At 35.4% G+C, this 13,139-nt stretch overlaps 1 protein-coding gene across 2 annotated transcripts in view; it reads left to right on the plus strand.

Annotated features, from left to right (window-relative positions):
* Nucleotides 1-13,139, plus strand: part of CEP135 (centrosomal protein 135) — a 66,101-nt gene that overhangs the window by 14,803 nt on the left and 38,159 nt on the right. For both annotated transcript variants that reach the window (XM_033106748.1, XM_033106747.1), the window contains 5 exons: nucleotides 1,122-1,250; nucleotides 2,468-2,683; nucleotides 5,191-5,256; nucleotides 8,707-8,845; nucleotides 11,586-11,806. In XM_033106748.1, the coding sequence (XP_032962639.1) occupies nucleotides 1,122-1,250; nucleotides 2,468-2,683; nucleotides 5,191-5,256; nucleotides 8,707-8,845; nucleotides 11,586-11,806 (771 nt within the window). The remainder of the gene's footprint in view (nucleotides 1-1,121; nucleotides 1,251-2,467; nucleotides 2,684-5,190; nucleotides 5,257-8,706; nucleotides 8,846-11,585; nucleotides 11,807-13,139) is intronic.

Raw genomic sequence — 13,139 nt, forward strand, 5'->3', positions numbered from 1 at the left:
TGCCTGCCTCTGCTTTTATTCTTATCAAATTTATTCTTTAGTTCAAAGTAATCTTTCAGTGTTTATCATAATTAGTTTCTTCCTAATTCTTCAGATTCACCTCCAACTATTAGTTCCCTTGCGTATTGCAATCTAGTCGTACTGAATCATTTCTACCCCCTTACACATACCATGTTGTTTTATCCTCTTGTGTCACTGACAGAAACATCCCTCCTTCTCTTCATTGCATCATTTACTACCTTTTTGAACATATTTATTTGATAAGGCCTTCGCTAATTTCCACAAGTATAGAACATATGGAGAGTAAATCACTTTTCCCTTAACTGCTTTGGTGCCATATACCTATTCCTTTATTCTACCATTAAACACCATATTATATAGCAATTACTGGTTTACTTGTTAGTTTTCCCTATAAAGCTGTGTTCCTGAAAGTCAGGGACCATGTTTTATTCATCTTTGTATAAATGAGCACAGTTTGTATTGAACTGTGCTAAATAATTGTTGAAGTGAATGCTTGGTTTTTGTTTCTATTTTTTTTGGGGGGGTGGGGAATCAAATCTAAAAAGTGTGTGGGTTTTTCCAAATTCTTGCATGTGAATTAGTGTGATTGATAGTGATCTTTTTGATAATACATCTATTGTTTTCTAAATAATAAATAATTAAATTCACCCCAGCTTCCTATCCTTTTAAATATTGAGTTCCAGTAGCAATTCATTTTCCTTTGTATTTTATATTCATTCTTTTATTCTACATTTATTCCATTAGGCCCTGAAATAGTTGAGACTCAGTTTCAATACTCAACAATTTGTTTTTATTTAAACACTGCTTAATTTTAGAGGAGGGGGAAAAACCCCAAAACTAAAATACAAAGAATCTATTCAGTAGAAATACTTATGAAAGTTATATTGACAATTCTTATGTTGACATTTTCTATGTTTATTTTTGCTCTACATACATGTATTTCATAATCTCGGGTGTGTGGATGCATGAATGTAAATCTCTTGTATACATTGTGCAACATAAGAAAAACGGAATACATCCAAATAAATATTTATTCAGTGTTAATCATTTTGGTTCAAAACTAGATTTAAAAAAATGATATCATGACTTTATATCTTTAGATTGAGCTAAGAGAACGAGAGATAGAACGACTGTCCATTGCATTGGACGGTGGCCGCTCTCCTGATGTCCTTTCTCTGGAGACTAAAAACAAAACCAATGAAAAGCTTATTGCTCATTTAAATATTCAGGTAATGACTTTTATGATTATTTCACTAAGGTGTGACTCCTGAGTGTTTCTAATGATCCATGGTTTCGTAAAAGTGACAGGGTTGTTCACTGAAGTATCATTTACAGTGGGAAAAATTTGATAGAGCCAAAGTATTCAGATATAGAGTACAGCTCTTGAGAAATCGTGTTTGTAAAGAATATTTAATGAGGCAGGAACATATAAATATATATACCATAATGTTAAATATTTAAAAGAGAATAAACTGTAGACACAATGTGATTTTTAATTTGCTTTTTAAAAATGTATATATGAACTCAGAGAAAAAATGCCAGAAGAAAGTACACCAAAATATACTAACAAAGTTTATCTTTGTGTGATGGGAATTCTTTATGATTTTCTTTATTTTAAAAATAAACATAAAACTTAAACATGTAGTTTTTAACTACCTATGTAATGGATTCCCTGCCATGCATTTGACCTAAAAGTGAAAGAACAGGAGAGTTCCATAAAGCATGACACATGACCTTTAAAAATTTAGGCATGTCAGTGCTGCCTGGGTTTAAGCAGAACAGAATAAGGCACAGATATCAGCAGTAGCTCTAGAATAGTGCTGTCCAATATGAATATTATAGAAGCCACATATGTAATTTAGAATTTTCTAGTAGTCAGATTAAAAAAGTCAAAGCAAACAGGTGAAATTAATTTTAATAATGTATTTATCTCAACATATCTAAAATATTATTTCAATATGTAATTAATGTTTAAAATATCAAGATAGTTTACATTGTTTTTATTTATTTGTGCTTTCTGAAGTCCTGCGTGTATTTTATGTTTATAGTGCATTTCAGTTGGACTATCGCCACATTTAAATTGCTCTCAGCCACATGTGGATGCTAGTGGCTACTACACTGGACAGGACAGTCTAGGGTCATATTTTCATCATAATGATATTCTTCTCATATTGTTAGAACTCTGTGTTGGGAAAATGTTTACACAAACGTCTTATGTATCCTTTCCCTCCCTGCTTGAAAATCTAAAGCCAGTAGCTACATATTTTTATTAAGCCACACATTGTCAGTTTTGCAAATCAGAACAATATAAGTTTGTGAATGTAAAGTAGTTGTGGTTTTAATTTTGGGTATTTTAAAAGTAGTATTCTGAAACATTATTTTGAAAGTTTAGTACTTACGATAATTTTCCAATTCAGATACTTTACAAATTATAAATTCAATTTAGGTTGACTTTCTTCAGCAAGCTAATAAAGAACTGGAAAAGCATATCCAAGAGCTTATGAAAACTAAGGAAACGGTGACAACTGAAGTTGTTAATTTAAGTAACAAAAATGAAAAACTCTGCCAAGAGTTAACTGAAATAGACCAGTTAGCACAGCAGTTGGAAAGACATAAAGAAGAAGTGCTGGAGACTGCTGATAAAGAACTTGGGGAAGCAAAGGTATGTCAACGTTGCAGGAGTGTTACCTAGCTTTCGTAGAACATAGTGAGCTTGAGCTCTTGATAACCAGTTTGGGTCTTTTAGTTAGTTTGTTTGTAATACCAGTTTTTCTGAAGTGTTGTTTACACCGTCTAAATATTTGCACTTGTTCTAGTTGTTTGGGTGTGTTTCTAAAGCACACCTGTTTCTAAGATAGCTCTCCAGGCTGTCCTATTTTTCTTCAAGATTTTCATCTCTGTCCTTTTATTCTCTGAGCGAGCTTCAGAACTTTGTCCTTTGTTGTTTTGTGTTCATGTATCCTTTAAAGGTATTTTTTAAAGCTATTTATGTTCTTGCATGTTTTTCATCTTCAAGTTTAAGTAGATGCAAAGCGGATGTAATTTCGTCTATTATAAATATTGATTTCTTAAAATAAAACTGTCACTTCATTCTTTTAAATGTATCAAGTAGAATCCAAATGACCCTTTCTTGAAATTCCCACAAAGTTTTATCCTATTTTAACATATTTTATGCTTGAGTATCTTTATGTGATCATCCTGTAAAATGACTGTGCAGTAAAAAAAATACATTAATTGAAGTGTTTTATTTTTAAAAATGTCCTGAAGCTATGCGATTCAGAGTGTTAACATTTTCCCCTGAATAGTGTTATCAGTACAATTATTTGTAATCAGTGGATGAAAGTGACAAATATAGCACAAATGTTAAGTACTTATTAAATACAAAGGTAAAATTTTATTGGACATATATCTCTTAATAAGATATAATGGGAGAAAATAGTGCCTTAATCAAAGGCTTTGGACAGCCCCAATATTTCATATTATCTTTTTGTCTGGTGCTAAAAAAGTCTTTCATATTTTAAGTCAGTGTGACATCGGAGGCATGCCTTTCTTTTGAAAAGTGGGAGAAAGTTGTGAAAGAGAAGGTGGGAAAAGAGAACTCACATAATACCTAAACCATGAGCACGTTCTCAGGTAGATAATTTTTAAGAAGGACTGTACATAAAAATTAAAAATCCAGATACTGCCTTCTTAAAATCATATGTATATGATAGATTCCCATGAAAGTCTTCATGTTGTCTCAGAAGCAGGTATAACGTTGTTTGAAGACCACTACTCTACATCACGGAATTAATTTTATACAGTGTCACCTCCACTAATTAGTGGAATAGAACGAAACTGCCTCGACATAATAAAGGCCATATATGAAAAGCCCATAGCTAACATACCCAGTGGTGAAAGACTGAAAGCTTTTCCTCTAAGATAAAAAACAAGGCAAGGACACCCATTCTCGCCACTTCTGTTTGACGTAGGACTGGCAGTTCTGGCCAGAGCATTTAGGCAAGAGAAGGAAACGAAAGGCATCCACAGTGGGAAGAAAGAAGTGAATTATATTTCCAGGTGACATGAATCTTATATGTAGAAAACCTTAAAGATTCCACAAAAAAACAGAACTAATGAACAAATTCAGCAGAGTTGCAGGATACAAAAGCAACGCGCACAAATCAGGGATGTTTTGATACACTAATAATTAAAATCCAAAAAGGAAATAAAGAAAATAATCCCATTTACAATAGCATCAGAAAGAATAAACTACTTAGGAATAAACTTAACCAAGGAGGTGAAAGACATGTACACTGAAAACTGAAACGTTGCTGAAAGAAATTAAAGAAGACCGAAATGAATGGAAAGACGTCCTGTGTTTATGGATTGGAACACTTAATGTTGTTCAGATATCCATGCTACCCAACGCCAGTGCGGTCCTTACCCAAATCCAAATGACATTTTTATAGAAACGGGAAAAAATCCTAAAATTTATATGGAATGTCAAGGGACCTAGAATAGCCAAAACAATCTTGAAAATGCAGAGCATTATTAGTGTACTTTTAATTTTGCATTTGTGGCTATAGTTTTACTGCAATACTCTTGTACCTCATCCCTGTCTGATTCTACCTCCTTTTGCATCTTCCGTGCTCATGCACACAACATACTGCACACAGCTTCTCATGTCCTGTTGGCAGTGCTCAGAATGACACCTTGGCTCACAAAAGATTCCCATTAGATCATTTTAATTTTGGCATTCAGCACTTTCAGTTGCATTACAGAGGATCCAGGTAACGGAGGATCCAGTAACGGGGGGGAGGGGGGCGGGGAGGAGAAAGCAACTAGGATAGCAAAATCAGGAAATGACAGTGCCATAAGGTGAATTTTAAAAATCAGGGTTCAAGGAAAGTCCTACAAGTATGCAGACAAAAAAAGATTTCCGAGTCGTCTTATAGTTTCAGATGTTACAAAGAGGTCCCTATAAACATTCATGATACCAAGAAATTGAAGAGAAGCCTCAACTTTGCCTCCTCTTCCTTGAAATAGAGGCTTAGGGATAAAGCCTCAGATCTCACTGGTGAGAGAATGTGACCAACTTGAAAATTGACTTGGTCTTATTTGCAATGTGACTTTGTGATAAGTATTCTTGACTTTTAGGTATTTACCTAATAGGCTTTTTATTCCTAGAAAGAGATTAAAAGAAATCTCTCTGAAATGCGGGATCTTGAAGAAACAATGGCAAAACTTCAGCTGGTAAGTAGATATCATATTGAATTGCCAGAACTTTCCGTGTGAAAAATTAATGCTTTATTTTACATATATATTATTTAATTGACATATAATTTGCACATTTTAAAATTCACTCTTAAGTGTGTTATTTAGTGCTTTTGATATTGCAGCCATCACTACTATCTAATAACATTTTCCTTGCTCCATAAAGAAACCTCATACCCATTAGCAGCCACTCCCCATTTTCCTCTGCTCAGCTGTTGACAATGATTAATCTACTTTTCTGGACAGTTTATATAAATGGAACCATATAATATGTGGCCTTTTGTGTCTGGCTTCTTTCTTTTATAGCACAGTGTTTTCAAGGTTCATGCTTGTTATAACATGTATCCAGTACTTCCTTTTTATGGCTGAATAATATTCCATTGTATGGATATATTTAGTTTCATTTATATTTTTATAATTCCTTACTCTTATAAGCAGTAGATGGCAAGTTAAATTCAAATTTGGAAAACTTGTTAGGAATTTTGTATTATTTTAACTACTTCATGATTGTCAATTTACAAATATTAAAACTAGAAATTGATAATAATTACTCAATAAAGTTGTTGACTTTTATTAAAAGCACTCAGTCCTCTTTTAATAGATTTGCTTGGTAGTATAATCATTTTCCTAGTCATACTGTTTGTTCTGGTAGTCTTCAAAAGAAAAAACTAGTAATCATCCCAGCATAAGCTTCTAGGCATAGTATATAGCCCTACGATCTAGAACTGGGAGAATGTTTGCTTACAAGGAGACACTCTTGGGTGGGCACCCAAAAGATTATTGAGGATTTTTTTAATAGTCTATTCAAGTGGATGAGTCTCTGCTAAGATTGGAAACAAAGACTAATACTAATTTCCAAGTTTTCTCATTTTGTCTCTATACAATCTATACAATCTGCAGTGTTCTGGTGGCATAAAGCAAATTAAAAAATGAAGCCATCGTGATACACTGGCACGTAGGAGATACTCAAATACTTACTGATTTTTATATGCTCATTGTGGACAACATACCACAATGCTTTCCTTTTTATTCAACTGAAGCTATTCAATTCAATTCAATAATGAATAATTGAATTAACCAAACCTGCTAAATGTTGTCCACTCTTGAGTTTCATAGATGTTGTAAAATTCCCCCATGAGGTCAATAAACAGAAGTAGACAAACATCTACATGTTTGATAATGTATTTACATTTATAATGACGAGCGGGGAAAAGGAGGAGGAGGTAGGGACACACGCTAGAGTGAGGCTAATTAATTATTTAGCAATCTCTAATCAGTTTATTTAGCAATATGCAATAGCAAAAGACAAAAGCAATTAATAGAGTATGTTAATGACAGAAAGTAAAGGTGGTTAAGACTAAACTGTATACATTGATACCAATGTCATGTCAAAGGAGTACACGTACTTATAAGTCTAAGAGATACCAACACATGTTTACTATTGATCAAAAATCACTTGGCTAAATACACAAATAACATCAGTAAGGAGTATCCAAAAGCAGTAATAAGCTCTATAGGATAGTAACTTTTACAGTAAATGTCAAAAGCTCACCAAACTGGCGGAGAAGAGCACTGGAAAAGTCATACATCAAAACCTTGCCAGGTCTGTAGCTGGGAGAAACTCAGGTGTTTCCCACACCGCTGTTTGCTAGTTCTCAAGAATGCTGCTGCTGTTTGCGTTGTTGTTGTTGTTAGAAGTCAAGGCATCTTCTGATGTTATAAGCTGCAAGCTGCATATAAGTTTTCAAGGTGTTAACAATCTGAAGAATGTTGTGGTTGTCATTGCTGTTGTTGTTCTTAGAAGTTAGGACGTCTTCTGATGTTGTAAGCTGCAAGCTGCATACAAGTTTTCTAGATGCAACAAGTTCTCAAGAAGGCTAACCGTGGGGAACAACATTGGAGAGGTTGGGAACCAGCCAGACCTCACCAGGTTCACGGCTGAAAGTCAGGATATCCCCTGGTGTTGTAAGCTGCATGTTGCTGGAAGTCTTCAAAATGTTAGAATGATGAGAAATCACCAATGACAAATGACCAAATGACGAAATTGTAGTTAATTATATCACTGTCCACTGAGGTCTGTCTTACAGTTTCTTGTTCCTGCCTCCCTCTCTGGGAATGGCCAGTTCTGGGAGGGTCCGGCAGTTACTGATAAGAATGTTGCTCCTCCGGCCAAAGGGCCAGTTCATCTGGATAAGCAGTATCTACTGTTCTTGCTTGGGACCATCAGCCCAAGGTCTTCCAAAGCCTGGCAACGTGCCTGTCACGTCATCCTGATATAACTTAGCTGCTTTTTCACTTCATCTGCTGATGTGGGCGAAATAGACAGAACAAAGAGGGAATTCTCTCAACCCCTGATCAAAAATTTCTTTAATCCCAAGCTAACCATCACCTCACAACATGGACAGAACAATAAACATTATCTCATATCTCCCCTACTGGAGAGAATGAGACCAAACAGAAAACCTCATCTCATGTCTCCCCTGCTCGGGAGGATGAGACCCAGAAAGCAACATCATCTCATATCTCCCTGCTCGGGAGAATGAGACCAAAGGGGGAACTTACTCAACCCCTCATCACTGCACAGAAATCACCTCACATGCAGGAATAGATAAAAGCTAATAGACAAAAGCTCACATCAACCAGTGAAGGCAAACTTTCTTCAACATCTTCCCTACATTGTAAAACACAATGTAAGCTCCAAGAGGGCAGAGATTTTTGCTGTTTGTTTGCTGCTATTTGTATGCACACTATAAACAGTTGTGATTCAAATGTTTGTCTCAGAACTGTAACTGAGGTTTTTAGCAGTGTTGGATGAGAGTAGGATGTTGCTGTAGTTACTTTCTGACCTGTCTTATTTTTTCCGTTAGTGCCATATTTCATGTATTTTTAAGATAAATACTACTGAAATCTATAGCTAACATCTATTAAGCACTTGCCACGTACTGGACATTGTCAGAGTGTTTCATGTCATAGATTCATTCTCACCAGTGACTCCTCACTGTCCAGGTACTGGTCTTACACCCACTGTGCAGTGAGGCTGACAGAATAACCAACATAGTTATAGATACCTATGGTCATCTTAGAGTAGTCTTTCTTCTGCCCTCCTTTAAAAATAAAACCTTTAAACATTTTTATTGCACAAGTACATACTCATTTAAAAAAAGGACAATGCATGAAACATTTTAAAAAATAAAATCTAATAATTCCACTATTCAGAAAAGAGCACTGTTGACATTTGGGTTTTTATGGTGCTTTTTGGCATATTTGATAATTAAGTTTAGTTGAAACCATATATTTGACTGAGTAAAAGTGTTTCTGTGTGTATGTGAATCACTCTTAAATAAACATACTTACAAAAATATCTATTTTAAGTGCTATAATATTTTGTGAAGTCCTTTGAAATCTTAATTATAGTATTAAAATTTGCAGGAATTAAACTTATGCCATAAAGAAAAAGAGAGACTGAATGATGAACTCCTTATGAAATCAGACCTGGAAACTGTTGTTCATCAGCTTGAACAAGAAAAGCAAAGACTTACCAAAAAAATTGAAAGTTTTGCAAATACAGGTAAAATGTTGATAACTTAAAAAGTGATTGGGAGTTCCTCTTGATGTATTATATTTCTTAGCAGATGATATTTGTGAGTGCTTGCTGTAAAACAGAAATTGCATTGTAGTTACAATAGAAAATCTCCCTCCCTCAAGTATTTTACAGAATTCTTTTTATTTTTGGCTGTTAGTACAGGGAACCCTCTACGAATATCTTCCAAAAGAAGTATGTTCTTCTTTGAGGCAGACTGATAGAATTAATGAAGACTAAGAGGAAGACTATTCTGAAATAGTGAAAAGTTGAAGAACAGAATCTTTGTAAGGAAGCGCTGTTGTATCACCTGAATGTACACATGCACGCACACATACACGCACAATTGAAATAGGCTAACTTTCGAAGTACCAGTCCCTAAATGAGGTTTTTGAGGACCAGGGAAGAATTCATCCATCCATCCATTTATTCATTCATTCATCTAACAAATATTTATGAGCCTATTATGTTCCAGGCTGTGTTTTCGGTGCCGGGTATATGATGGTAAACATGATACACAAGGTCCCTGCTCTTAAGGGGCCTTTGTTCTAGATACAGAGACAAACTAGTAGCACGTAAATGAACTAGGTTAATTTTAGAAGATGAGTGGTAGTAAATGGGGGGATGTGCTAGAGATCTACTGATGGAAGGGCTCAGTGATAAGACACCGGCCGGATAAAGATTTGGGAGCAGTTTTTCAGGCACCGGGAACGGCAAGTGCAGAAGTCTGAAGCCGTCAAATGCCACGTGTCCTAGGAAGTGAAAGAAGCCAGTGTGCTATATTAAGAAGTGGCTGTGCTATATCCTATGCTTTTTATCATCCCTGTGGATAATCTGTTTGATCCCTTCTCCCTTTACTAGCTGTATGACTTGAGCATGTTACTTAACCTCTCTATTCCTCAATTTCCTTATCTATGAGCTTCATGATGGTACCTACCCAAAAGGTTGTTGCAAGGATTAAATGGGTTAATATATCAAAGATGCTTGGACCTTTGTATTAAACTTTGCAATTTATTCCTGTCATAGTTATTATAGCGATGGCCTTCGTTTCGGCATAATCTTTGAGATATCTGAAACTCCCTTGTTTCTGTGTTTCAATTGCATACCCCTGCCAAAAACCCAGCCACGGATCAACCAAAACATTTACCTTCTACACATTTACACATGAGCAGCTAAGCACTGCTTGCTGTGCACCAGACACATGGATAGACTGTAAATTAGATGGCCCCAAAGCTCAGCGGCACCCTCAATGATGTATGGACATCTTACTCTGTATTTCTTACTGCGTGATCTCCCACTCTGCAGGGAACATTTCAAGTGGTTTCCATTCTTAGTAAACCTGTGACTCTCATTCTATCCCCCATTTCAAGTGGGTGATCTAACTTCCAGTTACCCTAAGAGAATGGAAGCTGTCAGGGAGGCTTTCCATTAGTTTCCTGTCCCCAGATCTTAAACCTGTCCATCTTTATCTTCTCTCCTGTTGCAGTGGAGGCGTGTCCCTCTAAGGAAAGGCCACTGCCCCCATCTGTTCTCTGGTCCTATTCTCTAAGTTTAGAAATCTTCCATATTATCTCTTTCCGTAACTTTAGTCTTTATACTGTTTTTTCCCATTGGCATTCAAACTGCTTACCTTCTCCCATTCTAAAACAAAAACTTTGACCCTTTCCTCCCCAGCAACTCCTGCCTCTTCTTCATAACTTTAACATCTTGAAAAGTCATCCATTCTTGGTGTTTCTGCTTGATCACCCATTAACGATCCTTTAGCTTCTTAACCCACTCCAGCTGGCTTCTGTCCCCATCTTACCAATAAAACTGCTTTTGTTAAGGTCATCATTCAATACCATTATGCTAAATGCAGTGGACACTTCATTCATTAATTTGTTTAACACACTTGCCCATTCCATCCCACTCTCCTAGTTTCTTCTTACCTCTGTGGTCACCCCTTCTCAGGATGAATTTGCCAATTCAGCCAATGCAATTCAGATTGCATTGCACACTGTTCTTTTGTAGCTTTTATTCTACTACAGTTAGAACACTTGCTTAACCTTGGCTATTTGTTCATATCTGTATCCTTGACTAGTGCCAGGCTCATTGTAAAAGCTCAGTAAGTATCTGTCGAATGAATGAAAGGAGAGATGGGAGTGAATCAGTATATGTCTTAAAAATCATTTCATGCCTCAGAATTATAATGATTATCAGTTAAATTAGGTTAAACTATATGAAATCGCCGGTATTAGGTTACTTTTGACTCATGAAAAGGTGATTTCTATGGTAAAAGTTGTGCTTATTTGAAGAAACATGAGTTGTTTTGATCTCTTTGTGTATATACTGTATTAAATTCAAGCTTAATGTTAAAATCATGTATATTATGATTAATTGTAGATAAATTTTCTTTTAATACATTTTCAGATCACCAGAAAGTACCGTGTTGTAATTTATTGCTTCGTTCTGTAGTACTAAATACTGCCCATCCTTGTGATAAGATAAAAGCAGGAGGACTTTGACTTACTGGAGTTTATTTAAACTTTCAATTTAATTTTTGCTTTTGTTATTTTTCTCCTTTCCTCTCAATATTTACCTCTTTGCTATCTAGCAGTTATAGGTGATATACCAAACAGTTAATGATTTTTCGTAGCTTGCATTCTAAAAGTTATTGATATAATTTATTTGGATAATTATATGTTTTAAGTGTAACACTGTTTTAAGGTTTAATTACTTTGATTTGCAGAAAGAGAACTTACTTTGGAAGTTGAGAGGATGAGGCTAGAACATGGAATAAAACGTCGAGACAAGTCACCTTCTCGTTTAGATACATTCCTGAAAGGTATAGAAGAAGAACGAGATTTTTATAAGAAAGAGCTAGAAAGACTCCAACACATAATACAACGAAGATATTGCTGTACAAATTCTTCACGTGAAAAAATTCCAATATTTAAAACTCTAGAAAAGGTAATATCTCTTTATAAGAGTAATTGATAGGGTAAGAGAATATCTTTTTGAACATGCTTTTCTGGTTCATTGTTGTATTAAATGTAACTTTGTTCATAATTACTTTTAAAAAGTCTTTCTTAATTTTGCTTTTTGTTTTCTTCCATGGCCTACATTATAGGAACACTGCTTTAATTAGGAAAACTACTTAACAACACAACATAACATACAGGAAAGAGTGAATAGCTCCTTATGTATATGGATGGAGTAGAGGGGCATGTGGCCTTCCAGAAGGTGGAACCAGGAACTCATGCTGCTGGGCACTTCCTCTCTTTTAGCCTTTACTTTTGGTATCAGCTGCTTTTTCTCTCTCGAAGCAGAGTGGCTTTGTCCACATGGCAGGCAACGTGGCTTCATCTTCATGCCATTCCCAGCTTTGGGCTAGTCAGAAAGGTGGGTCATGTTGTGCAGGCCAGGCATCTTCCACGCTCGCCTTGCAATAGGAGAAACTAGGAAGTGGAAGTGGGTGCTGGACAGATCATCCCATTGGTCCTCTACAACCACATATATAATTGGTAGTCTAAAGATGCGTATTAGGTAAAGTTAACCATGATTCATGAGAGATTAGTCATGTGTCTCAGGTTTTAATTTCAACGTTTTATGAGTATCACTTGAGTTCTTTAGAGTTTTCCTTTTTTTTTTTAAGCTTTGGAGCTTTAGGAGTCTTAGAGGTGTGTATGACCGTAACATAATCCATACGTTAGATAAAATTAGAAGCGGAGAGTAAATTCATTAAAACTCAGACCATTTGATTTCAGACTTGGCTTAGTTTGCCAATTGCATCATCTTTTTCCGGAAGATCCTGTGTCAAATAGTTTTGAGTCATTTTCTGACTATTTTTTAACCTCATTGGCTAATGGCTGAATTTGATTTACAGATGTCAGTATAAACACTATGAGGTGTTATCTGCTATAAACAGAATGGATTGTTGGGAAAATACAGTGCAAGTTAATTACTGAGTTGTCACTGAGTTATTTTTTAGCTCCATGTATATATACTTAAGACTCAGGAAAAATAAATCACTGAATTGACCACTTTCGTTGTGTAGGAGAATTTTCTACAACCTGGTTGATTAGTTTAATCAAGTATTTATTAAATAGAACTAAGTAGATAAATATCTCAAAGTTTTTAACCTAAATATTCACCAATTCAATTGCTTGGTGTGGATTCCCAATTCAAAGACAAATGAGAAATTTTAATAAGGTACTGGTAAAATTAGGAGAGATTTTCCCCCCTAAAACTTATTTACCTTCTTGAAATATTCTAATGTTACCTGATATAAATAAAGAATTCA

The sequence above is a fragment of the Rhinolophus ferrumequinum genome, chromosome 5 (assembly GCF_004115265.2).
Source record: "Rhinolophus ferrumequinum isolate MPI-CBG mRhiFer1 chromosome 5, mRhiFer1_v1.p, whole genome shotgun sequence".
Lineage (NCBI taxonomy): Eukaryota > Metazoa > Chordata > Mammalia > Chiroptera > Rhinolophidae > Rhinolophus > Rhinolophus ferrumequinum.